General features: G+C 39.3%; 1 protein-coding gene across 1 annotated transcript in view; it reads left to right on the top strand.

Moving 5' to 3' along the window:
* The first annotated feature begins 1,422 nt into the window (after window positions 1-1,422).
* WWOX (WW domain containing oxidoreductase) overlaps window positions 1,423-27,612 on the top strand; it is a 479,598-nt gene continuing 453,408 nt past the window's right edge. Inside the window, exons 1-5 of the mRNA XM_038148405.1 lie at window positions 1,423-1,561; window positions 3,845-3,909; window positions 5,173-5,230; window positions 5,752-5,930; window positions 24,585-24,691. Coding sequence (XP_038004333.1) covers window positions 1,455-1,561; window positions 3,845-3,909; window positions 5,173-5,230; window positions 5,752-5,930; window positions 24,585-24,691 — 516 coding nt within the window. The 5' untranslated portion in view covers window positions 1,423-1,454. The remainder of the gene's footprint in view (window positions 1,562-3,844; window positions 3,910-5,172; window positions 5,231-5,751; window positions 5,931-24,584; window positions 24,692-27,612) is intronic.

Consider the following 27,612-nt stretch of genomic DNA (forward strand, 5'->3'; position numbering starts at 1 on the left):
TTTTTATTTCTAGCAGGAGGAGATCATTTAGTACGTGTAATCCCTTGGGGGAACCTGCAAAGCAATGGGAGCAGCAGGGCAGAAAAAAAATTCAGGCTGTTTTTTCTGGCCAGATATGGATGCCATTAGTGGGGAGTGAGGGAACGATATAGGTCAGTGTCTCAAATAGTGCATGAAAATCCGACTTAGAGCCTGCGGTGCATCTGTGAGGCTGCACTGCCACCTGGTGCGGTCTGCAGTGCTCACAGCCTCTGCCCAGCGCCGCCTTTGCCTTGTTTTTTTGTTTAAAACACCCCACTTAAGGACAACAATGCTGTTAAAACCGCGGGCTGCTGGGTTTGGTTATGTAAACAGACAGGACTATGACAGCACCCAGGTCCGGGAATCAGAAGCTGCTGAGCAATGGTGACAGCCATTCCCCCTCCATCTGTCACAGCTGCACAGGGGAGAGGGCTTCAGCTGCCAGGACAGAGTTACTGCAGGTCTCTGCCAACTCACTGCATGCTTCAGCCTTTGCAGCTGACTGTGCTGTGTCACCAGGCGAGCCAGGCTTGGCAAAGGTGACTGTGTTTGTGCCTCTGAGCGGGTGAAGGTCCCAGGTGGGTGTTGGCACAGCCAGGTTCTTCCCTCCAGCCGGGCCTTCCTCAGCAAGAATCCCTCACTAATGAGGAACAGTCTCATCCCCGAGATGAGGTGGGGACAGCTAAGGGCAGAAAGCTTCAAGAACAGTTCATTTCCCATTGCCTCCCAGGGCCTCGCTGTATTCACTGCTCTGAAAACAGAGGGCTGGAAGCACCTGATGCCCTGAAAACCACCGAACTGCTGAGATGGGAATGCACCTTGGGAGATCATCCAGTCCAATCCCCCTTCCAAGGCACAGTCACCCAGAGCAGGTGGCACAGGAACGCGTCCAGGTGTGTTTTGAATGGCTCTGGAGAGGAAGAATTCACAACCTCTGTGGGCAGCTATTCCAGAGCTCTGCCACCCTCCATATAAAGAAGCTCTTCCTCATGTTGAGGGGGAACTTGTGTTTTAGTTCACGGCCATTGCTCCTCATCCCACTGCCGGACACGACAGAAAAGAGCCTTGCACCATCCCCTCGGCACCGACCTTTGAGATATTTCTATGCATTAATGAGATCCTCTCTCAGTCTTCTGCAGACAAACACGCCCAGCTCCCCCTCATGAGGTGCTCCAGACCCCTCATCACCTCCGCGGCCTCCGCCGGACCCTCTCCTCGTCTCCCTTGTACTGGAGATCCCAGAGCTGGACAGAGCACCCCAGATGTGCCTCACTAGGGCTGAGCAGAGCGGCCCAGACCCCTGCGACCCCTGTTCCGAGCTCAGCCGGGGCCCCTTGCGGTGTCGGTGACCGCGGCGGGAACTACAGCTCCCATGGTGCCGCGGGGCCGGGCGGAAGCGGGGCGCGCCGGCGGAGCGGGGCCGCGCCGAGCCCATGGCCGCGCTCAAGTACGCGGGGCTGGAGGACACGGACAGCGAGGAGGAGCTGCCGCCGGGCTGGGAGGAGCGCACCACCAAGGACGGCTGGGTTTACTACGCTAAGTAAGGGCGGGAGCGGGGCGAGCGCGCCGGGAGCTCTCTGACCGCCCCTCGGTGCGGGGCAGGAGCCGCCCCTCACGGACGGACCGCGGGGCTGGAGCGCGGTGCGCGGTGCGGGGTCTGTGTGCGGCGCCCGCCCCGCTCCGGGAGCGCTGGGCTCGGTGTGCGGGACGGGCTCCGAAGGCTCTGACAGCCAGAGCCGCCCCTGCGGAGCCGCTCCGAGGTGCGGAGCCGCGGGACCTGCCCCGCCTGGGAGCGGTGCCGGAGCCGCTGGGGGAGCCGGCCCGGAGCCGCTCCAGAGCGCCTCGGGGCTCCGGGGCCGGTCTGTGGGCGTTCTGGGTAAGGCTCACACAATACTGCAGGTTGGTCAGTTTGCTTCCTTGTGGGAACGGAGGAGAACCAGGTGCGGTGGAAGTTAAACGCTGTGCGTGCTGCTCCTCAGCTCTTCAGCACACCTTGGGCAAGAGATGAAGAATTGCATTTAGCACCTGCTGCCCTTGCTGCTGGACGGGATCCCATCCTCCCAGCTTACAAAGGGAATGTGCTGCAGGATGAGCTAACTCAGTAGAATATGGGTCTATACACGCTCTCCTCTTGCGTGGTTTCTGTATGCTGATCTTGGGACTTCCTTCTGTTTAAAGCCACAAGAGTTATTCCTTTCCACAAAAAGGTGGAAAAGTATGGTTCAGTCTCACCAGTGCCTTCTCCTCCCAAGTTCTGCTCTTATAAACGCTGGACAGAATGCTTTAGATTGTCCACACTTAGTAAACACTGCAATTTCTCTCTAGGTGTTTGTTTTTCTTAGGTCAATTGCTTGTATATTTCCTTTGATTTCAAAAGCTCTTTCAGGAAGGAATCACTAGGTGAAAGTAACAAACCTGTGAAATAACAAGGTATTATTGAGCATAATTGTTACATAGTTCAACAGGTCAGTTTCTCAACTCCTGTGAAACTGGACTGGTTCAGTTTAACGACATCACATAATATATGTTTACTGAAAATGTTTATATCTTTACTGAAAATCTTGCCCAGTGTGTCTAAAAATACATTTGATGTGAAGAGGTGTTGCACTGTTGCTGACTTGACGTGTACACTCTATATGTGTGATGTTTTTCTGGATATTCTGGGAATTTACTTTAAACCTCATCACCAATATGAACTTTTAGCTGGAATAAGATTATTTTTTTGGTTTTGAAGACTTTTAAGGGTGTTTATGATGAGTTAGGTGTGCACAGAGGTGGACAGCAATTGTTTGTCAGGCTGCTGTCATTGGTTAAATATCTCCTATTTTCAGGTCACACAGGTGCACTTGCTTAGTCCCAGCTCCCCAGCTGTGATCCCTGTAGTACCATGAGCTGTCACTGTGGCCTTGCTGTAAGAAGGGAAAGTTGCTTTTGTTGTGTGTAAATGGCTGTTGGGCCTGTAGGTTATTTGTAGTTATTTGTGTGTTATTTATTGCTGTTGTCACTCTTTATTTCACACTTGGGCAGCTGTCAATTTGGGCACTCAATTAATCCCTGCCTGACTCTTAAAATTAGGTTGTTATTTAAAAATACACAATGAAAGATGAGATTTTAATGTTCAACTCGATTTCAGCACTTTGGTTATTTTAAGACCTTGTTTATGGGCACATGGCTTTGCTTATTAGTCTGTAGTGCAGAAAATTTTACAATGGAGTATTTTAATTCTGCTAGTGATTTAAATGAATAAAGTCTCTGAATTGGAAGGAAAGGTGGGATACCATTGTCATGTATATTAAATAAATATCCTGCTAGTCAAGGCCTGTGAATAAACTTACCTGTCCAAAGCTACAATTGCTCATAGAAATCCAACTTACCTATATTATACTCTCTAAAACTCCAATATTGATTTGTAGAGTATAAGTAGCCTTTCTAAAGCATCTTTCAAAACTTTTCAAAAGCATCTTTCTAGGACTCCTACCTAACAATATTGATTTGTAAAGGTGCTTTTGTAATTTGAAGAATTTCTAGTATTATTATTATTAGCTAGGGATAAATTATTTTATTTTTCTTTCTTCTTTACTCCTGCCAAAGATTGTTACCTTTTTGAGGTGTTTTCTGAGTCTGTTAATGTTATTTTTAAATGAGTTTTTTTTTCCCCTTCTAATAAGCAACAAAACTTGGATTGGAAGTCAAACATTTATTTGAATTTTTATAGACTCCTGTGCTCTCTGGTTAGTTACTTGCAGAACTGTGGCAATATTTTTGGTTACATCAGAAAGATTAGGCAGTTTTAAAAAATCTTAAACTTTTTCTTTTCCTGCAGCCATCTAGAAGAAAAAACACAGTGGGAACACCCTAAGTCTGGGAAGAGGAAACGTGTTGCAGGAGGTTTGTGTTAAACTTCTCTAATGAACTGACATTATCTTACAAACACCTGGTTCCTCCACAAGCTCCAGCTGATCTCATTTTCATCTGCTAGTTGTCACTGACTCTGAGTTTGTAGAATATGGCTGATTTCAGTGGGGTTTCACGTCTGTGATTGTGTCTGTGGAGAGTGATCACTTTGCAGATTTGTGGCTTTCCTGTATTGCTCCACAAGGCCAAAGTACTAATTCCAGGTTACAGAATTTGTTTTAGTGTGGCTTGTAAAGTATAGTCAAAAGCTGGGGTTCTGTATTCCTGGTGTCCATCAGATAATATTTATAATTGGATTATATTTTTCAAAGAATGTATTTTATCAAGGAGTGTCCCTGGCACAGAAGGAAGCCTCATTCGTTTTCATTTTACCTGTTTCCCCCCCAACCCAACTGAGTATTTGTGCCAGGGCAGAAGGCAGGCAGTGTTGCACGACACTTCCAGAGGAAAATCTTCTCAAGGACCTTGGGTCAGTGCCTTAAATGAGATCTTCCCAGAAGCTGCTGTACCTGGGGACACCACACTGTTGGCAAGCCATATTTCTTTTGGCATTGGTAATCTGACTATAAGTGGAATGTTTTCACTAAGTCTTAAGTCAGTCAAAGAGAAATGAGTACTTCCCAGCTAAGGTTAGAAATACTCTGAATGCCATCTGTTAACTACCTTTGTAGAATCTTTTATATGAGAATTTGTTATGTAAAGATTTGTCATTTTTCTTCTATCTGTCCTTCTAACTTCATTGAGTCATTTAGGTTTGATTTATTGTATCTCATGCCCACTCAGGGGCTCTGATCTTTCAGCCTTTGGTATGTGTTACATGTAACTTTTCCTGTGTGCTTTTGCTATTTATTTTAGCAGGGATAGATGCTGAACTGGGAGTAGTATAGATCTGTATGTGCTTGGAAGCATGGTTGCATTTTGCTGGTGTTTTTTCTTTTTTTGCTATTACATGAAATAATCTTTATAAAGATTTTTTTAGACTGTCTTTATACTTAATCTGCCAGCCATTGCACTTGTACCAGACCTTCTGTGTATTGTGCTTCCATGAGAGAGCAATTGTGTGTGATTAGGGAAGCAATCCTTCTGTCAAGTTCTGTATTCAAGGGCAGCAGGTAGCTGCACCACCTGCAGAAAACAATGCAGAATTGTCTCATCACTCTGAGAAATCACTTAAACTTCAAACTGAGGAGTATTCTAATGCCTGAAAATAAAGTTAATGTTTTGTGTGCTTCCTAGATCTGCCATATGGATGGGAGCAGGAGACTGATGAAAATGGACAAGTCTATTTTGTTGAGTAAGTATCTCAAATTGTGGAGTGTGTAGAAGGAGGACAGCTGGGTTACATGCTGAGTAGCCTCCTGAGTTATGATACTGTGACAATATCAGCTGGAAAGACGAAAGGATTAATAAATGCAGCTTCAGAATCCAAATGCAGATATTGGAGTGTCTACAAGTGTGGCATCCTTTTATCGACTTGCTGTAAAAGAGAACATGATCTTCCCTAACGTAACAAGTTTTTTTTTTCTTCTTTCCCCTGACAAAGTTCTGCCTTTTATGTCAGGGGCTCACATGAAGTTCAGAATGGCTTGTGAAGTATGTAAATACAATTATTAATGGATGCTGTCACAACTGGAAAAAAAAAGGTTTGATTAAAAAAAAAATTGGGATAGTTTCAACTGAACTGGAAAAAAATTGATTTTTTGGGAATCTAAATAATCCACTGGAATTGTACACAGTAGTGGTTGAAATGCATCTAAAATCTAAATGCAGAGAACAGAAGGGTTCAAACAGTTGAGTTTTTGTGTTCTTTTGCAGCCACATAAACAAAAGGACTACCTACCTTGACCCAAGACTGGCCTTTACAGTAGAAGATAATCCAGTTAAGCCTACTACTAGACAAAAATATGATGGGAACAGTACTGCAATGGAAATTCTGCAGGGTCGTGACTTGAGTGGGAAAGTGGCAATAATCACAGGAGCCAATTCAGGAATAGGTAGGTTAACATGGCACAGAAGGTGAAATATGGCAAACTTTGTCTTACAGCCTACTTGCTTGTTTAAATATCTCTGTATTTTTTGGTTTTCAAACTTGATTTGTACTTTTTTCATATAAAACCACTAGTTAGAAAGGTGTTTTTTTAGAAATGTGTGGAGAATTTGGAGCTTAGAGGAGAGCTACAGGAAAGACATCAATAGTGAAACAACTGATTTTTGTCTAGGAAGACATTGATGGAGGCATTTTACATCATGCAAATATATAAAGGATGTCTGTGAAAGAGAAGGGAATTTTTTTTATGATCTTGGTGGCTAGAACAAGGAGTGAGGTTTGTGTGGCTGCAGGGCAGTTCAGGTAAAGTATTCAGAAAGACTTCCTTATGCTAGCAAGGAAACTCAGGTAAAGATTTTCCCAGGAGGCTGTGGAATTTTTATCTCTGAAGGTGGTTTCAAGTGAATTTGATGATTAACTTGTGTCAGGATGTTTTGCTCAATGCTCCTTTAGTTCAAGGAAATACAATTTATGACCTTCAGTAATCCCTGTTAGTTGTCACAGGTCCATCAGTCCTTTCAGACCCAGCTTTTTTAGATATCTATTAAATATTACTGCTTCTGTAGTGGGTGAGTGAAAGATTCAGGTAACTGTTGGTCTTTTCTTGCCTTTTGTTGTTTGCGTCTTTCTTTGTGATGGGATTACATAAAAATATTGAAGGAGTCCTTATGCAAATTATTTGGTGGTCTTTAGTTTAGTTCAGAATTTTGACCTAAAGGCATTTTTGAGGACACTGGAAAACCTTGAAGACGTTCTGGAAAATGGGTTAATAGCAGAACTTACCAATCTGAATTTTGAGTTTTATTTCTTAATTATTTGAGGGAGTGTTACTGCACAGGAGTCACATGAAGAATTTAGAGCTTCACTGTGCCTTGCAGTGACATCCTGCTGTCCCTGCCTGATGTGCTGCTACAGATTGGCACTGCAGTTGGGACAGCAAGTGTTGTACTTACCTATCTCAAGGAATTTGGGCTTTCTAGTGAGGTTTATGTTCCAAATTCTTGGTGCAGCATTTCTTTACATTACTTCCAGCAGTACAATTTGCTTTTTATGCAACTGTGCAGTCTCTGAACATTTAAAGAGGTACCTGGACTCAAAGGGATTTGCTTTCAGCAGGAGCAGAGCTGCCAATCAGCCTTGCTGAATGAGTGGGAGATGTTTAAAATATGGCAAAAGATTAATCCAAGATACATGATGGCTTTGTCAAGATTTTTTTTTTCAATGTTTCCCCCTTAGTTTATAATCTGGATTGGTCACAAGTAATCAATCATATCCTTGCTTGAAATATTTTTTGTTTTAACTTAGAGGCCATAAGTATGAAGGTGGAAAATTTGTGATCCAGATGGTGTTAGGGCCTGTGCAACTCAAAATTCTTGCATATCACATTGCATTTAGTGCTGCTTTAGTCCTACGCAGTGTTATTTCCTATCAGTTGCCATGGAACATGGATTAATTAGCTGGCTCAAGGGGACTCTTCCCAGTTTTGGAGCTTGTTTTGCAGTTAGTTTAGGATTTCAATGCTGTCCTCCACTTTGTGTTGTAGATACTCCTTTTAAATTTTCTGTGTCTGTTTGAGGTAATAGTTTCCTCCCTGAGTATTTTGAGGAGTAAACAATTCCTGTGATTTCAGAACAGCAGAATGTTTTCTTTTAAAGGTAAGTGTAAATAATTTGAGGGAAATGTTGTCCATGAAGTAGAAAGTGATATAAAAACAGTGTATCACTTGTTGAGCATTTGTACTCAATAATGCAAGGAAAAAAATAACTGAACCCTTTGATAGTTGTCCAAATGAGTTTCAGTGGTATATTTGAAAATAACTAGCTATGGTGTCTGTCCATTCGTTGAGAAATGTTTCATTTCAGGATGGGTAGAACAAAGATCAAGCTGTAACTTGGTAGACTGCAGTCAGAAAAATGCATTTTCAATTACTGCATTGCTGGATGCTCAAGATAAAGTTTGGGAAATGCTGAGAATCCCTTGAAAGATCGATGAACACATAAGTGATGTTTTTATTCATCCATATACTCTGCTGTAAGATAGCAATGCTAAAAACAGATCAGCAAAGATGGAAGGATATCTTAATTCACTTTATTTATGAATCTAATACAGGGACTTCTATCTAGCATGTCAGGAGCACTTTTTTCCTTTAGAGTTGAAAAATCTCCTCAACTTGTAATAAATAGAGATCTTGTTTAGTTTCTAAGGGAATACTTTGGATGCCTTCAGCAGTTTTAGGGTTTTGCTGGTGTCACACGTTGCCTCATTGCCATTAACTTAACATATCTGTAAATAGGGACAATGTCTGCCCTGTGCTGGTTCTTTTCCTTCCAGATTAGGAAAGTGGTCTGTAAAAATTTCCTAGATTATACACCCACTTTCTTAACTTATTCCTTAAAATTGCTGTTGCAACTGTGAGGGGGGGAAAAAGTACTAAAAATTACATTTATAAACACATAGTTTTTGATTAGCAACTTGGAAAAGGTTAACAAATGATTCTGTTCTTACAATACAAAGAGGTCCTAGTAGCTCAAGAATTATTAGTGAAATATTTTCTTTTTTATTTTTGAAGCTTTTTCTTCTGACAGTGCAGTCCAAGTATTCTTTAGTGTTTCTTTTCTCATCTACTTTTTAAGCTCAATCAAAATTTTAGTTGGAATATCACATTAGAAAGTTGAGGTAACTTTTGACCCCAGTAAAGCTGGTGTATTAAAAAGGTAGGACAGATTTACTGAACAGTTCAGTCTTGTGCTGTCAGTCTTGGTTTTAAAAACATATTATTCTCTGTACATTTGGGCATGAATAGTGTAAATTGTCAGTTGGTTCTGGCAGAGTCAGTAAGACTTATTCCACTGGGAGGAGTTGAAGGTGTGTGTGCAATTTTGAGTGTTGTTTTTCTGTTTAAAGGTCTCAACATGAGTTTATAGAGAGAGACCTTCCCCAGCTTGCTGCTGGTATGAGGAGCTGATTCCTGCTCCCCAGTATTGCCAGTAGAGGTCTGTGTTGCTCTTTGAAAATACTGAACAAAAGCGACCTGGTGCTCATTGCTGTTCTGAGGAAATGCTCCCGTAATTCTGTTGTTGGTGTTCTTAATTATTAGGGCAAGAATTGTAAATTTATTAAAGTGTGTCAGCAGTTCCTCTAGGTTTAATTTTACACAGAGATGTGGTATTTTCAACTGTATGTGTAAGCAATCTGAAATGATACTAAAACCAAGTTAAAGTATTTTTAAAAAAATGTATTAGAGAGCCAGTTGTGTAGCTAATATGATTTTCTGACTTAAGTAAAAATTGCTGTCTGTTTTTAAGGATCATGTATGGCCATGGGATCTGGTTTCTGTGTCAGGTGCACTTCATCTAACCCAGTGACTGGATTGTGTCTGAGTGGTGAGGTGCAAGTGGTGTTGCAGAATATAATGGAAGGGCAAAATGGGTCTGTTCAGTCCAGTCAGGCAGATTCCACAAAGAAGCGTGTTTCTTAATGCTTTTCCAAGATTTTATCACAAAACTATTGATATTCACAACCAAGCAGTTGCTCAAACTGGGATTCTGATTTTTCTGCTAGATGAAGGTCAAAAGAAGCCTGTTCATTGCTTTTGTAAGGGATGCCCAAAACAACCAGATTAGGTTTTTTTCAGAGGCTGAAAAAAAAAAATCCAGAAGCTCCAGCCATAATGTGGATTGTTTAGTGTTTTGTTGGAATTCTTTTTTTTTTTTCCTGGCACATCTGTGCAATGGAGAAGCCTTAGCCAGGAGAGAAGCTGTGGATTAGGTGCTAAATCAGTGCTTAAAATATGAGTCCCTGCTCCAGTAAGATTTTGGTGTGTCTATACATTTGGTGTGAGGAGTTACCATGGTTCTTTTATTTCTTGTACAGAACTTCAGTGTTAGCAACTCGTATTATAATGGTGCAAAAGGTTGGGAAATGTGCTTATAACCTATCTCAATTAAATATCTGCTTTATGATATAAAAAGTTGTTTTCAGTGTCTGGCCATTTAATTTTTATTGATGATAACAGTTTTTCTGTTTTACTCTTGTCTCTTGAAACTTTTTCCCTACAGCAACCTAGTCTAGTGGAAGGTGTCCCTCTCCCTGGCAGGGGATTGGAACTGGGTGATCTCTAGGGTTCCTTCCAACCCAAATCTTTCTGTGATTCTGTGATTGTTTTTAGATAAAAAGCTAGCTTGAAATAGTAAAAAAAAAAGGGTTATTACAAAACTTGTGCAAGTTGGATTGCAGCATTTTCACTGAGGTTTTGAAACTGAGTCTCAAAGTCTGATTACAACTAAAATTGTTAGTACATATTAGCAGGAGATGACATGTTTTATTAAAACATGTTCTTAAAAACTAAGGAAATGCAAAGCAACCTACTTTTTTCCTCTTAACTACTAGAATATATTTAGCAGCTACATTTTTTCATTCTTTTTTCAAAAATTGATTTATGTCACACTCACATCTGATTTGCATCCCCTTAAAGGTAGACAGTACTTGAGGATCAGGTGTAGGAAATTAGGAGAAAAGACTTAAAACTTAAACTCTGCTTTGAGCTCAACTCTCACAATGGAGCCTGTGCAGCTTTTGAAATGTTTCTATATTTAATTAAATGTTGTGGTTAATTGCAGTGAGGGTTTGTATAGAGACACAGACATCCCTGAGCATTGTGGAACTGTGGAAGGTAACACTGACACTGAGTGTCTTGATCATTTCCTTGTTATAAATCATCATGGTAAAAGGTAGATTATTAGGTTTGGTTCACACATGGTGGTGCTTTTGTGATAAGTACAAATTATGTGGCTCTTCAATTTATCTTGTGCCTTTCTGTGTATCACCTGCACCTCCTTGTGAAGTCTCTCTCATATGGGACATTATTTGAACGCTTTACATCTGTGAGGAATGTAGAATGGCTACTGCTCTTAGATCCTTCAGTTCCCAGTATAGTAGGAGCTTTTCTGAGTCCCTTACTGGAAAATACAGCAAGGTTTTAGTGCTTGGGGATGTGGGATTAACCATGATAATTCTGAGACCAGTAGTGTCCAAGATCAGATAATATCAGGGTGGAAGTGAACTTTAAACTATTGGAAAGCTGGGGTTCCTTGTTTTCAGTGAGCATACATTGCTTACATTATTTCAGAAAGAGCCCCTCACTGTTTATTTTTGCCAGCACTTTATTGTATTAGAAGAGGAGCTGTTTTCAGTAGTTTTTTACTTTTTTTCTTTTCATCAAAGTAGTATAAAAAATGAGTCAGCCTGTTCATAACCTATACAAAGCATGTGGCCTGGCTGTGCTGTGACTGTGCTTTTGTATTTCACAGTGGTAATAAAAGTTTGTTTGGCGGGAGAATTCCTGAATTCATCATTTCTGAGCTCTCACTTCTGTGTGTAGCAGTGTTTGAGCACTTCCTATATTATTATTGTTCTGAATCTTTCTTGTAGTTAAAAAGCAGAATCTACCTCGAGAGCCTGAATAGAACCAAGTGTGGGTAACCTTTGTTGTATTTCTTAGGGCAATTAAGGGATCACTAGTTGAGTAATGGCTATTTAAGCTGATGCTTGTAAGAGAAGAAAAATTAAACTTTTAAAACTTAGCTAAATTTTGTGTGAAGACTCTTTAGGGTCTCTAATAGAGGCTGACTGCTTTTCACCACTGTGCCCTAAATCTGTGGGTAATAGAGAGATCAGAAAAGTATGATTAAAAAGAATATTTTTATTTCTGAAGGAATCAAAAATGGAGTACTCTATACTTGCAGAGAGGAGAATATGGGGAGCTATTGTCGTTCAGAATTTACTGAGTTTATTTGTGGGTGACAGCATTTTTACTGAGGCTTCATCAGCCTTCAAAAAGAAGGTAACATTTACTGAATCCTAATTAAACCAGTGAATGGTCTTGTTTAAGTCAAACTCTGATCATATGGGAGGAATTAAACAGACCCTTCACATATCACTGAGTGTTTGATTTTATTAATATTAGTCTGACTGTCTTAAATATGTTCATTGTACTGCCTGGAGTTTGGTGGTCCAAGCCCACAGATGTTTGTCTGTCAGGAAGGAATTATTCAGCTCTATTTTTGAGCTAGATTGCAAGTTTTCCCTGAAAAATGTGCACATTTTTCTTTGAAAGCACTGTTTAGTTTCTAGTTTCTCTCTCCTGTTTCCACATGAAATCAAGGTTTTGCAACTGGCAGGGATTCAGTAAAGGAACTGCTCAGGATAGCCTTTGTTTCAGATTCACTTTATGATTTTTTGTATGGTTTTGGAATTTCTCTTTCTCTGGAACACCTGAACTTTGTCAGCCTTGAAAAAGTCAGCTTGTTTTTGTTGGATAGTTTGTTTTGGGAAAACCTCTGAGAGAAAATACATCTGTTTGCTTGTGGTCGATATTGTTATTTATTCTATTCATATGATGATTTTAAGATTTCTTAGTGTAAACTTCTTTTTTATATGGCTTATTATGATGAAAAAGAGCAAGGTCTTTGCTTTCTAGTAATTATTATTTGCATCCTGTTTCTTAGAGTGGAACAAGGGATGTGAGCTGGGGCAGCAAACTTGTGACAAGGCCTCTTGAATGGTCTTTTCCCCAGTTTAGTGGAAAGAGTTTGAACCAAAATTCATGTTCATAAGTGTGTGAAATCCTTTGGATTAATAAACCTCCTGCCTGTTTTTATTAAGAGTTTCTGGGCATGGTTGTGATGTAGCTCGGTGCACAGAGAAGGAGTGCTGGGGTTTTGCTAAGGGGATGCATCTCCTGTTGTCAGTACAGAGCAGAACTTGTGGTGAAGGAGCTGCTGCAGCCTCTGCATGGCTGGAGGTTTCCCTGCTGGAAGTGTTGCACGTGTGGAGAACTGGAGTGGAGCTTATTTATGGAGGTTTGGGCTCATAGCTTATTGTGAGGCAGACAGAAAGATCAGCAGTATCTAGCCTTGGATTATTTTTCTTGGCCAAGTCCTAGCTGTCCCTGAGAAGGTTTTAATGTATTGCACTTCATGTGGGTTTTTTTTTGTATTTATTTGGCTTTTAAAAGCACTCAAGAGCTGTTCCTTGATGTATATTTTGATTTTTTGGTGAATTTTAGGCTCCATGTATCATGAATTATCTTATACCCCATGAGTAGCACTACCATGAAAATGTTGGTGTCTGCGTAGAAGTTTTGTTTGCTTCTTAGTTAAACTTACACTTAGCTAATTTTTTTCCCAGGCATTTCCTTTGTGGAAGTCCAAACCTTTGTAGCAGGCGTGAATTTTGTTGTCCCAGTTTTTTGAGGGAATGGGAGTACAGTGCTTTTCCAGGAGAGCCTGGGTCTTGCAGGAGGTGTATTTTTGGCTGGAGTAGAGTATTGGGGTAACTGATGTAGAAAAGCACAATTTATGGAGGGCAATGTGCTCTGGCGTGGAACTTTTAACTCCTTCTGTTGTGGGATGTTTGTAGCTGTCAGTCAGGCATTAGTACTGATGCAGTTTGAACAAAAGAAAAATCTATTAATACCTTTTTACTTTCAAAATTGGATTAATAGAAGAGGGTTCTCTTTAGCTTACAGAACTGTATTCCTAAAATTTATGGCAGGTAATAGTGAGTGAGGTTTCCATGAGTGCCATCACTCTGTTTTAACTGTGGCTTAATATTGTGGAATATTAATATTGCTCTGCTTTACATAAGGCTCCAACTGCTTACTTGTTACATACTGTAAATATTAAGAGGTCCCCTTGGACTTCCTGTAATTTATATTTCTTATTGAGTAAGCTGAAAATGGTGTCAGATGTTCATACTGCTTTTTCATGTCCATTTTGATGAATCTATTTATTACTTGTGTAATGAGTAGTACACATGGTTGGTTAGCCAAGTTATTGAACTTCATCAACCTTGGCTGAAATTCACAGTGCATGTGAAACTTGTTGTAACATGTAAGAAATTACATCTGGGCTAAAAGGTTCAATAATGATTACTGCTTGTAAGGGAATATTTTCACAAAGGATGGGACTGAGCTGTGGGCCTGTGTTGTACTTGCAGGTATTCCTTTTACAGAGGAAAAACATATTTGTAGAACAGGGAGCCTTCCTAGGTGATACTTCTTACCAAGAGCTAGAAAGAATTTTCAACTTGATTGCTTTTGTCTTTTGAAATATTTAATTTTGCAAAGGTTTTTTTCTATTATTTTATGCATGCTTCATAGTCCAGAGGTGAAAAGACCTTTTGCAGGATTCAGTTTGTCTTGCTGCAACATTGAGATTACTCTTTGCGTCATTTTGTGTCTTCATGTTTTGAAAACTCATTGTGCTTCAAGAATTGTTTGAACACATGCATGTACATTTCTATTATTTTGGAATGCATGCTAGATGCTGGAGAGGGAAGAGGTTGCTAAATGCTTTTTATTTTCTAATGACAGAATCTTCTGAAACATGTAGGGGCTTTTCTAGATGCTGACAATTCTAGTTATAGTCTGCAGGTGTTCATTAATGTGATGTTCTTGTCTTACTAGCAGAAAGTTTTCAGTGACTACATCTATGGTAAGTAGGTGCACAAGAAGGAAGGATTTCAGTATCCTGTGTCCCTTTTATGCTTCTCATGCTTGGTTGTGTCAAGGTGTTACAAAGTCTTGAAACTCAGCTCTGAAACAGTAAATCCCTACTAAGAGGAAGTGAAAGGAGACAGGTTAAAATCTGGGAAGACAAAGGTCAAAATCCTGACCTGATTAAAAGGAGTTTGATCTTCAGAATTTGTGATGCCAGAATTTTTTCTGAATTAGAGAATAAGAATAGTATAGTGAGAAAGGAACTGATTTTACACTCAACCTAAAGTCTACAACACAAGAGTTTTTTAAAAGACAGTGTGTGACATAAGAAAATAAATTTGTCAAGTGTCACATTCTTTCAGGAGTTCTCAAGGGAAGACCGTCAAAAACAGAAGTACCTTTGTCTTCTTTTTAAAATTGATTAATGGTATTTGCAGTTTTAGGTCACATGTTAAACTCTTATGCCTTTCCCTTGTTTTTATTTTTCTTCTGTGAAGAAGAGATTTCTTTTTTCTTCTCCTTTTCCCATTTATTCTGTTAGCTTGTCATTTTAATATGTGAGCTCTCTGTAGCTTTATGTTCAGCTACATAACCTCAGTATTTTTGTTCCTGTAACATCCAGCTGGTTTTGATTTCTTGCTGTACTTCTACATTGTGGATTTCAGTACTCATCTGTTGCTTCAGAAAACTCCCTGTCTGTCTTCAATCTGAATAGTTTCATAGTAATACACTTTGTTTCCTCTCCTTCAATTAATGATAGTTACCTTAGTCATTGTTCCTAAGTTCCTATTCATAGTTAATATCTTCTTTGTATTAAAGATAATGGTGAAGTTAGGTTTTCTGATTGTTGTTATATTTTCTTGATAGAAATAATGTGTGTGAGAGGATTTCTCACAGTTCAGTTCTGGATGTGTTTATTGAAATCTTGTTCATGCACTGTCACTCAAGGTTCCAAATAATGAATATTGCTTAGATTTTTTTCATCTTTTTCCCAGGTTCTGTTATCTTTGCAGAACTTACATGTGATGCCTCCTCATTATTTATTCTTTATCCAAGCAGCTTTAACACAATACATTCTCTATTTGGATTTCCTTTGGTTTTTTATATGAAAATCAAAATCATAAAACTTGTGGGGCATTTTCCTCTTTGGGTGATTAGTCAAAATGCTGCCTTTGTGCAAAAAAATTACGGTTTAAAAGTTTGTGAGGGCGTTTGCTAATTCTCCTGTATCACAACCAAATTGAAGGAGACCCTATCCCATCATGTATTCAGAGATTCAGGAACTTTAGAGATTCTGGTCGTGTTCCTCTCCTGCCCCTGGCAGGCATGAGCAGCATGTCCTGCTTCTGTACATTTGTACATTGTAGACGTTGATTGTGCTACTTGAGATTTTGAGAAATGTGTTATTAACCTCATTTTACTTATGGAGCAGTGTGTGGATGCAGTAAATGACCCACATTTACAGGTTGTGTCCATATTCCAGTTTAAAGTGGGAGTTGGATTACTCTGTCGCAAGATAAAATATATGCTACCTGCATGCTATTCTGATTCTTCAGCAGTGAGTAATTAAGATATAATAAGAGTAGAAAATAGAAAGCTTTTTTAAGAAAGCCTTATTTGTTTGGGTCTGTGTCCAGCTGTGAGCAGATGCTGAGGGGTATAAACTTAGTCTTGCTTAAAGATTTTTAATTCTGAAGGTAAAATTGGATTATTTTGTGCCATGCTAAGCAAAGAGGAGTGCATAAAAACATGCATGACCTATTTGGCAGCACACTTTTGGCATCATGAATGAATAAAGTTTGTGATTTGTGAGAAGCTGTCTCACTGTGTCTGTTTCTGAATTGAGTCTGTGGTCCAGGGAATAAAGCCTGAGACTTCTTGGTTCTGCTTTTTGCATCTGGCAAAGGCTCATCTTTAAACACTTATCTCTGGCAAAACAAAAAGTTGTGTACCTGGAATGTAGGGCAGAGGGAGGCTTCATAATAGAGGGAAAAACTTGGTCTGGAGTGTGTGACTGTTGTTGGCCCTTTGCTTTAGGGGATGGTTGTCACTGAGCTCTTGGGTGGGCTGCTGGTGTTCCAGCTGTTAGCAGATAGACTTTAAGTGTCTTCTAAGAAGATACAAACTAATTTTGGTGTGGGAAGATGCATGGCATATTTTCATGCACTTCTTGAAGGCGTGGCAAAGAGGTCTTCAATTGTGGTTTTTTTTTTTTTTTTTTTTTTGCCCATGGCCTTATATTGTAATTGACTTCTAATTCTTGCTTGTTATCCATTCTCCTTGCTTTTGTGTACAGACACTTTTTGTTAATACTGTTCTTATTCTCCATCTTTTGTTTCAGAACTCCATCTCCTGCCTTACTTTGTATGTTGGAACCACATGATGGATCATTTGAGTTACATAACAGCTTCCCACCTCCCTCTTCCCTTCGTAGTTTAAAGCACACCCAAAGGTTTGCCAGGTTTGAACTAGAGACCAATGAACTGCATCTTTCCTGTACTCAGGTCTTTGTGCAGGATCCTCAAATGACTCTTTTATTAAACTCTGCTGCCAAACTAAACAAATTGTCTTATCTTGTATGGCCCAAAGACAGAGGTGGGTGGAGACTTCCAGAAATGTAGTGTTGTTTTAATTTTCATTCTGTTCCTTTCCCCCCGGTACAAAATGTGAACTCCTTGGAACAGGACCTAGCTCTGTGTGTTTGATTCCCTAAGATATCTCTTTTTTTTTTGTCAGCTGAGCTGTGAGCTTTTTAGGACAGAACCTTGTTTTATTATTTATCTGTAAAATGTCTAGTGTGCATTTTAAAATCTTTCACTGTTTGTGTAACTGATATAAATAAATATCAAGTTTGTTTTAAGAAAAAAATTGGTCCAGTTTATGTTGTAGCACTTTGTCTGTATCTTTACATAACACTGAGCATTTCTCATGAAATGACTTTGAGATTAAAGCTGGGAGGATCTAGCACTTTAGCTGACAGCACAGTATGTCTTTTAATTATTCTGCCTTGGATGAAGTATTCCTCTTTATTGAATTTACTTCTTTTATTAACATTGCACTGTTGTACTTGCCAAAAGGAGATTCAAAACATGCAGCTAATTTTTTTTATTATGTTTAATTAGGGCTCAGCTCAGCAAGTACAGAAACCTATGATAGTGTTGGCTAACAGACGAACAGAAGTGTACTTGAAAAGAAACTAGACAATTTCTGGCTTTTTTTCTCCATTTTTGCTTTGGTGGGAAAAACTGTTGTGTTGCCAGAAGCTGCTGCTGATGCAAAGAGCAGCTTTAGAGAAATTTGTCACCCCTATTTCTCTGAACTTGGAACTTTTTTTTTTTTTAAATCTGATTAACAGCAGCATGCACAGAAATGTTATTTATTTCCTTAATAATGTATTCAAGTATTGGTATTAATAAATAGACTGGCTTTATTTAAGCAAATAAACAAAGGAACTGGTCACTTATCCCACAGCTGCTAAACCTTCAGGAATAATTACTGCTGAGACATGGAGTGCCCTAAATGTCACAGCAAATTTGACTGCTCAGACCTGATCTAAGTTTCATCAAGATGCTGGTTTGATGTTGACTTACTGATTATGGGCAGATCTGTTGTTTTCTGCTACTCCAGATTTCAGTTAAATGTTCAATTTGGAAGTGTTTATTTTGGAGTAAAAATAGAAGTAGTGTGTTAACATAACTACAGTCTAACAAAATATTTTTTATCCCTTATGAATGTAAGCATTTATAATTCTGAATAATTTAGAATTTTTTACTAAAATAAAGAACATGAGTCACACTAAAATAAGTTCTGCTTATTTTGAGGCAAAGTGCTATTTTAGGTTTCTTTTAAAATGTGTGTAACTCTATTTGACTTGACTTGGTAATAATACATTTAAATACACTTTCGGGTGGAAATGTTATTTCTGTTTAGAAAATGTGAAGTTGTGTGTTGAGTTGTGTCATATTCAGATACCTGTCTGCCTTCATGATCTGTTACCTGTTACAATGAAAAAAAATTGTATACAAACAGAAAAATAAACTCTTTAATAAATTCTCTGTAAACATTAAATGATAAAGCCAAATGCTAAATTTTGATGTGGGTTTTTTTAATACAGTAATTGATTTGTGTTAGGAAAACTGGCTGCCTTGCTTGCAAGAAGCCACAGTGTCATTTTTAAAGACAATCAAAAGAAAGCAGGAATTTATTCTATGCCTGAAGAAACACTGAGAATAAAAAGTTCAAACAGAATAATCCCTAGTTTCAGATGTGATGGCCACTGGACTTACACAATACACTTTAAAAATACTCAGTAAAAATTTGTTTGGGACTTGGTCAGAGCATGATCCTGTAAAAGATAAAGAAATGCAAAATGAAAATGAAACATGAAGGCTGAGAGGTTTTTTTTTATTTTACCCCCTTTTAAAGGAGTGTATTTTAGCTAAACAGAGCTTTGGGATTGGTTGAAATGGAAGATGCAAATCTGAACTATTTTTGACTGTGATTTTTAGTCATTGATGTGCATCTAAAACAAGGAGTAGGTATGAAAGATAGAACTGGGTTTTGATGGAAAATTCACTTCTTATCTCTTATTCTCCCTTTCTTCCCTTCAGATTAATCCCTGGCTCCTGTTCCTTTATTCAGGCACGTTACAGGACCTGTTTGCATTTAGATGACTTGGGAAGTGAAAAAAAACCAAAACCTTGATTGGGATGATTTCTGCAGTTTAGTATAAAATTTCAGTTTTGGTTTTGTCTCCCTTCATGTTTCCATTAGGCTGTTTCAAGGCAATCTAACTCGGCTGAAAAGCACAGTTACTCTGAGTAGCATCTCCTTGTGTTTTAGGGGCAGACATTTAGGGGTTGGTGGGAATTGCCTTGACACAGCAAGGTCTTACCTTGGGACATGAGAGGTAGCTTGGCTCTGGATTTAATGTGCTGCATTCCCACTCCAGGGCTCCTTCCAGGCTGCAGCCCTTGGCTGTTATTCCAGTGTTTATATTGGGAAGTAGCTCCTCTGCACCGTGAAGGATCAGCAACGCGTGTTTGGATCTGCTCTGGGGCCTTTGGGTAGCTGAGATACTGATCAGGGGTGGATGAAACAGCTGAAAGGACTCAAGTCCCAGCTTCCTTCATGTCTGGTGTGAGGACATTGTTGAGTTGGGTTGGTAGTGTCTTTGGACAGTGAGCTGGAGCGGAACCAGGTTTGGTTGTAACCCCACGGCTCTCAGTTGCAGCATTTTGTGATATATGTGCCTGACATGGTCGCTGTGCTGGATTTGTGCTTGCTTGCAGCACCATCAGTCACAAATTCAGCTTTCTTACCCTCAAATGATGCATTTTAAATTTTTTACAGCAACAACAAGTAACATATTTATAATCCCATTAATTTAAGGGTGGTTTAAAATGTTTGTTTAGTGTCGTGCTCCCTTCAGAGGAAACAAGATATTTTGTCAGTGACAAAAGCAGTGCACTTACTGTTAAGAATAACTTGACCTTACCCAGGGTAGTGTATTGCAAGAAAGTGTAAGGAGTGCATAGTTTTGGGTTAGATGGAAAACAGTACCAGTGCATTACTCATCCTGTTTCATTTCTGTTGGCTTTTTCTGTGCTTTGTGACTCCAAGAAAAACAAGTTTGTGCAATTTACACACAAAGGGAAAGGCAGGATGTATCTTTCATATAAAATCACACTTTGCTATGAAAAATATCAGTATGTGTCATTGCCATGCCTGTAAACACATGGAAACAAAGGCAGCATTAGTATTCATGGGAATTGCTTGTTTTAAATTGAGTCTCTTAAAGTATCTCTGTGCTTTAGTTGCTTGAAAACTTGCATTTAGAGCAAGTTGAATAATGTGGCTCTTAAGATTTTATCCAAAATATCCATACTGAAGCAGAGTGGATGAGGCCAAGCAGTCCTGATGTGGAATGTGTGGTGCTTTTTTGGCTGTGCAAGGTGTGAGTTTGTCAGTGATGTGATGTTCTGCATGTGCCTGTGTGAGCTCTGCTGGATGTTGCACTCTGGATCCACCTGCACAGGCAGCAGCCATCCTGGTTGCAGAAGAGTCTTCTCTAAATCACACCTCAGTGTTGCAGTATTTCATTCAGCCTGAAGAGAATTCTTTATCACTTTATCTATAGCCCATTTGAATCATCTTTACTCCTATTCTGAGGACGTGTTGAAGAAGATTAACTGATCCACTCTCACTGGTGTTTAGGTCTTCCAGATTTGAAGAAATCTAAGTGATTTCTAGGACACAAGTATCATTTTTGATTATATGTAGCTCTCTTGAGTCCCCAAAATCAGAAAGCAGTCTGTTTGCTGAGATGCAGCAGTTGGGATGAGAGTCTGTTTTGGGTTTTAAAGAGTGTTTGTTGCATGCAAACCCTGTAGGCTTTTACACTGAGAACTGAGCTGTTCAAAGAAGGATGACATTGTGTTTCAAATGTGTTGTAAAGGACATCTCTAAGGTATCCTGGAGTATTTGGGCAAAGGTACAGAAGCTAAAGAAAACTTGCTATTATCTAAAATGTTTTTTAATTTTTCTTGTGTATTCAAACCTCCTTATATTTGAAATAAAGGAATGTTTTAAAGCATGTGATGGCCTGGTGCAAATTCTTTACAAAATGTTCCCCTGCTTGATGGACTGTATGCTCTCTGTTTAGACAAGAAATAGCTGAAATACTTTTCCACTCAGTGAGTCCTTTTCTGTGTTTTATAGAGGAGGTTGCACCATTGGACAGAGCCCTGTTCTCAGCTGGTGTGTGTTGACACAGTGTAGCTGGCATTAATTGAGCGACGCTAACTGCTTCTTAATCGACACCATTAGCTGAAAATCTGCACCAAAATTGAGTGGCAGTAGTCACTGCAGATAGCCAGGAATGTGAGAGTATTGAACAATCATGGTAGAAGATGAAGAATGAAATTGAGTGCTCATTTCTGAGTCTTTATGAACAAATGCTGTAAGGAAGAGCTGAAGGGTTTTAAAAGTCTCCAGCAAATCCCATGTGCTTGTAGCTCTCTTGTTAGTTCTGCTCCCAGTCCTTTGGGTTAGCTGGTGATGTAGAACTGTGCCACAATGTTTATCCCCATGTACGTCTTATTCTTAAAGAGGATTTTCACTTCTGAGTGTCGGATTAGAGCTCGTTCAGCCACAGCACCAGCAGCAAGAGTAGTTGATCTCAGCACAAACTTGAGATTTCCAGGGCAATTGCTTGAAATTAATTTTATAAAACATTTGCTCAAAATAGTTTATTTAAATACTCCATACAATGCAGCGATTGCTTTTCCAAAGTGGTTGTTATTTAAGTACATTATTCTCCTGTCACATTTGGGGGAAGAGTCTCTTTTATTCCTTGCAATTGGTTGACCTTGATGCCCAAGTTTGTAATTCTGTCCTGCTTTTCTAGTATAGTTTTCCCTACTTTTAAAACCCTCACAACTAGTATATAACTTGTTGGCAGTGGGCTGTGCTGTCTCTTTTACCTGGGTCCAGTAGCTCTGCAATAGCCTATTGCTGTGGTACAGGGAAGATTCACCCCTGGAGAATCTCACTTGTTTCTTGGAAAAAAAACCAATGTCATTGCCGTTAGTGTCCCCTCACTTTGAAAGGGCTGTGCCCTTAAATGGTGGCAGTCTCAGATTAATGAAGTATTAAGAAAATCTTTACTTCTTTTGAAGTTCACAGAGTTAGTTTTGTGGGTAGAATTAAGGTTGCTCTGGTTCCTTAATTGTGCATGTCCCTTACATAGTTATTTAGGCTCCTCTTGCTATGTAACCCTGCTGTGATTTTTTTTTTCAAGGTTTTACTGTCTGGGTGTTTATGATCTTTGCTGTTTAACTCTGGTGTATGGAACCACATTCAGTGTGAATTGTGATTTAATGGTAGTTTTTATAGAGAGGTAAGATTTTTATTTATAGAGTTTAAATAGTTTTGTACTTCACTCAATTCATGTGTTAGGCTGAGGTTTTAAAATTTACTGTACATTGAAAATATAGCTGCATTTTGCTGAAGAACAAATAAATGCTGTTGACAGACTTAGTTTAACTAACACAGTGAATCTGACAGGAAATGTTTTCCAGCCTGCTAGAAGCTAAGGGATAAGGGAAGCTTTACCTGTCTAAGCTTTTTTATAGTAGGGGGGAAGAAAGAAGCGTTAATTGCTGCAGAAGAACCAGAGAGCTAAAGCTGTAAAAAGACTTGGATACTGAGGTGCTTCCAAACTCCTCCTTCAGGTGTTGCAGTTAGAAGTTGCATGTGTATCTCACTGTCCTAAATAAAATGCAGGAGTATCTGTGAATTAGTTTAAAATCTGTCTGATGGGGACACATGTCAGCACTTACCTGTGACACCATTCAGATGGAGGTTTTTTAGCACATGATTACATGTAAAGATCAGAACATGTCTGCCTAAGGGTGAGGAATCACTCTTTGAAACTCAGAGAAGAGCAAGGACATCCTGAGGAGAAGTGCTTAACACTGCTCTCCACATTTGCAGGGAAGAGTTGAGATGGCATAAAATGAAGTAAACTCACAGCATGTAACTTACTTAGTTTATAATGAGTATAAAGTTATTAACTACAGGGGAGAATGGCATGGAATTTATTATTTTGCACAGTTGATTATTTTGCACAGTGTGACATGGGGTAGAGTTAGCAAAACATCATCATGCTTTGCTAATTAATCTGGCCACCCTCTCTCAATCTTTGTTTAACAACAGCAAAACTATTCCCAGGCAAACTATTCCCAGCAAAACTATTCCAACTAGTTTTTAATAATACAGTCAGCTAGTCAAAATAAGTATTCTTGTGCAAAACAAGAAGCATAACAGCTAGCTAATGGTACATCTTACAATAGTTACATGAAAAATTCTAGTTAAATATGCTTAAAGTGGATTTAGGAACAAGGGAAATCTTTGCATATGCTGTAGCTGGATTCATGTGCATGCAGTGAATTATCCAGGTAATTAAAGTTGCTTGGTGCAGTGAATGGCTTTAAGGAGATACAGGAAAATTGCTTGGACTTAAATACCGTAAGTATGTAATTGCAGAAAATTGTATAAATTTGTCTTGGTGTCTGTTGTTTCTATAATGTAAGTTATGTTTTGTGCTGTAACTGGATTTTTTTGCTCCAGGGTGTTTTGGAAGTGAGACAGCCTATCTTCATAGGCTTTTTGGTAAACAGTTTTTAACAGGAAATCATGAACATGCTTTAAATGTCATAAAGCTAAAACAAATGCCTCTTCTCTTTGAATCCTTCACATACTCAGATTGTTGGGCATTTCAGTTTGATTCTTCCTTTCATAGTTTAGGCTTTTCTAATTGAACTCATTCAGCTGTGTTATGCCTCTTCCAGCTAGAAGGCAATTCCTGTCTTTGGCGGAGTTCTCCATGGAGATGGACAGCCAGTGATACCATTAACTGCATCACAAATATGTAGCAGCTCACTCCTGGTAGAAACCCAGGTTCTGGCTCAGTTCTCTGCACTTTGTGGGCATTCTGCTCTCCCCAAAAGTTCTCATCTCTGTAAATTCTCACAGATTTTTTCCCATTTAATGAAGTTTACTTTGGACCAACTTCTGTGCAGCTTTTCATTAGTGAATTGAAAAGTGAAACAACATTTTGTTCCCCCTGCCACAGGTGGTCCTCAGATTGATGACTCTGAGGGCAACTGTGCATCTAAAGAGCCCTGAGCCCGGTGTTGGATGGTCTGTCACATCCAGATGGAGTTGCCAGGCACAGAGGCTCTGCAGTCTCTCTGTGTGGCACATTGTTCACAGTCAAACCAGGAAGGAGCACATCCAATCCTGCCCTTCCAACACCTGGGGACACCAGCAGGCTGAGAAGTTGAGTCCGTTTCTTTTGAAGATGCCAAACCTGTTTTGCACAAAATACATACAATTATTGTCCAGAAGACCTGATCAAATTGAGATGTCTGTGTTTCTTCATGCGTGCTCTGAAAAGCTGAGTCCAGGTGACTCTCAGGTCAGCAGACTGCAGGTAGCCTAACTGCACTTAAATATATGGCTTGTGTTTTCAGGTAATTTTATAGCTCTGTGCTGCTCCTGGGATCTGTTTGTGACTAGGACCATGTTTTATCCTAGGTTTTGAAACTGCCAAGTCCCTGGCCCTGCATGGGGCGTGTGTCATCCTGGCGTGCAGGAGCCCGGCGCGAGGCGACGCGGCCGTGCAGCGCATCCTGGGGGAGTGGGTGAGTGCACACCAGCTGGGACATCCTCTGGGCACTGCCAGCAGTCACACACAGCGCTGCCACAATCACGAGCACGTGCCACAATCTGAGCAAAAAGTCATTTGTCTTATTGGGTAGCACCCTGCTCAGCTGCTGGTGCACGGGTGATAGAGGTTCTTCATTCCTTGTGAGTGTGTTGGACTGCAAGGCTCGATGTGCTGTTATCCCCTGTTGTTTGTGGGTGCTTTGTAAGGGAAAAAAAACTGTCAGGAAGTACCATTGAGGCTTGGTTCATAGGAAAGGACATTCCAGAACCAAAGTGAGTAACTACCCAAAGGAGGATGGGCACAGTCCTCCAAAACAGCCACTGTTTTGCTCATAGTTGTTCTACAGCGAGAGATTTTAGAGGGTCATTTTTGTACTTTTCAAACACAAGAATGTTTCTCCTTTTCTGAGTTCATCAGGCTCTGCAGCCCTGCTGCCAAGCTGTCACAGTGATTTTTCCTTCTAGCTTCTTCCCACTTCCTTTAATTTTTCTTCCATTTTTGTCACACAAACACCAGCTTTTCAGTCCCATCTATTGCCTTGTTGCTCTTTGATTCCTTTCCCTGATCCCCATTTTTTAAAATGATCTTCCAAGGCCCTTATTAAAATATATTCAGCTATCCTGATTTATTCCTCCCAGAATCATTTATTTGCTAGCAAGGATTGCAGGCTACTTTTGTTTGAGCTTGCTGGGACTGCTGACTTCCATGAGAGAATGTGGTGACATCTCTACACTTAAATGAATAAAAGACCAGTGGATCAGATTCTTGGATTTTTATTTCTTTCCAGCTAGAATTAGTGATGAGTGTTTTGCTTTTATTTCCTGAGCTCTCAAAGTATTTCAGCTGCTCCCAGATGACATGGGAGAGCACTCTGAAGTATTAATATTTACACATAAGTAGTCTAAAGATAATTATAATATTTATTAATGCAAAACAAATGGTGCTTATTTAAGTGTGTTTCCAGATAAGTGATGCTTTCAATTTTGCTAATTTTTGTAACCACAAGTTTCATGAAGAATAGGTCTTTGGATTCAGGCCTTTTTCTCTTGCCCAGATCATAAGAATGGTTTACAGTAAAGGGTTGGTTGGGAAAAATGTCTTCCTTGCTGCTGTCATCCCATTAAAACTTTCTTATTTTTTAAATGAAAAAAAAATTAAAAAGAAAATTAATTCAATAATAAAAAATTCCAAGAGAATTCCAACAGAGGCCAGCATAGTGCTTGTTCTCTTTCCATAGAACTGGATTTGGTGATACTCTGAATTTGATAGTCCCAGTCCAGCTAAACGTGGCTGTTTATTTGGGTTTTATCTAACTCAAATTAGGCAGTGGTGAACATCTTTTATTTGAAAAATATCCCATTACCATCTTAATCCTAACCATATCTCTGATCACTTTGAAGACAATGGGAGTTCAGAATACTTGTCTTAAATACCTGTTTTATCTCACCCAAAGTTAATGAGTTGTTAATTGAATGAAGAACATTGAAGGTCAAATTACTTCAGAAACACTGCATTTATTTACTAACAGTTTTCAAATTCTAATTGTTCAGAAAAAGAGTCTCATCTGTAAACTGGTAGCTGGAAAACCTTCAATGCATCTTTGTAATGGCTTTGTTGTTGTTTATTGAGAGGGACTAATTAACTTTGATTATTGCACTAATATTATGGCACTTTGACAGTCCCTCAGATTTATGACTCTGGGAAAATAAACAAATGAAATGCAGGTGCTGGAGCAGAAAGAATAAGTTATTACTGAACTTTAATTACTTGGAGTGTGTAACCAGGAGAGAATTAGTTGATGAATTACAAGATGCTTAAAATTTACATCAAATTGTAAGCAGTCTTGAGGAAAGCAAACACAAAAACCAGCCCCAAAATCAGTTACTGAAAACAAAGAGACAAAGATTAATTTGACTGATTTGCTTCTAATATTAAAATATGGATGTAAAATATTAATTTCTAGCTTATAGGTGTAACTGCAGGAAGTTGTTAATTGAAAATACTTTCCTAATAATGAAAGAGTTTAAAAAAATACCAACAACCTCTGCATTGAGATGAATTCTCAATATGTATCTGCAACTGTTCTGCTAGAAAGAGCTTCAAAGCATGCACAGAATTTTGTCTCCTCTGCTCCTAGGGAGAGCAAAATTACTGAAAGGAAGTTGATTTACTTTTCAATTTGGAATCAATTTAAAGAAAAATACAGCTGGTTAGGTTGCAGCCTTACCAGGCCTCACGTTCATGGTACTCAGGTGGTGTTTTCAGTAGCAATAGTGCTACCCACTTGTTTTATGTTTTCTTGTACTTTGAGATTGAGTCTCTGAGCTGCACTATTAAATACAATGTTCCTCCAGCAATTTGAGGGGTAGAAATCTGATAAATATGTTCCTACTCTTCAGCTGAATTCCCAAACCTCTTTTCATTTGCATGAAATATGCTCTTATAACAAAAAACCCCCAAACTGTGGCCAAATGGCGTTCTGGTGTGTTCACCTGTCCTAAGTGTGGAGTTTTACTATAAGTTGTTGTAATATAATTGGTATTTCTATAAAAACAGGTATATTACCAAAAGCATGTGTACCCTGTGCTGACTTTTCTGTGGGACAGTATCCTTTGGTACTCAAGGTTTAGATGTTGGACACAGAATATTTCTTTTTCCATTCTTTGTAGATAGAAAAGAGTTCCACCTACTTTGCAAGAAGAGAAAATGATTTAAAGTGTGTAACAGAACAACTTATTATTTCAAATTTTGATACAATTATCTAATTGATGGCCTGTATTAACTAGACCCTGAAACATATATGGTAAAAACGGTGATTTTTAAAACCCCAACCATCACCTCTGCCAAGCCAAACCAAACCCAAATCAAACCTAGTGTAATGCAGCATTTAAAAAT

This window comes from Motacilla alba, chromosome 11 (assembly GCF_015832195.1).
Source record: "Motacilla alba alba isolate MOTALB_02 chromosome 11, Motacilla_alba_V1.0_pri, whole genome shotgun sequence".
In the NCBI taxonomy this organism is placed as follows: Eukaryota; Metazoa; Chordata; class Aves; order Passeriformes; family Motacillidae; genus Motacilla; species Motacilla alba.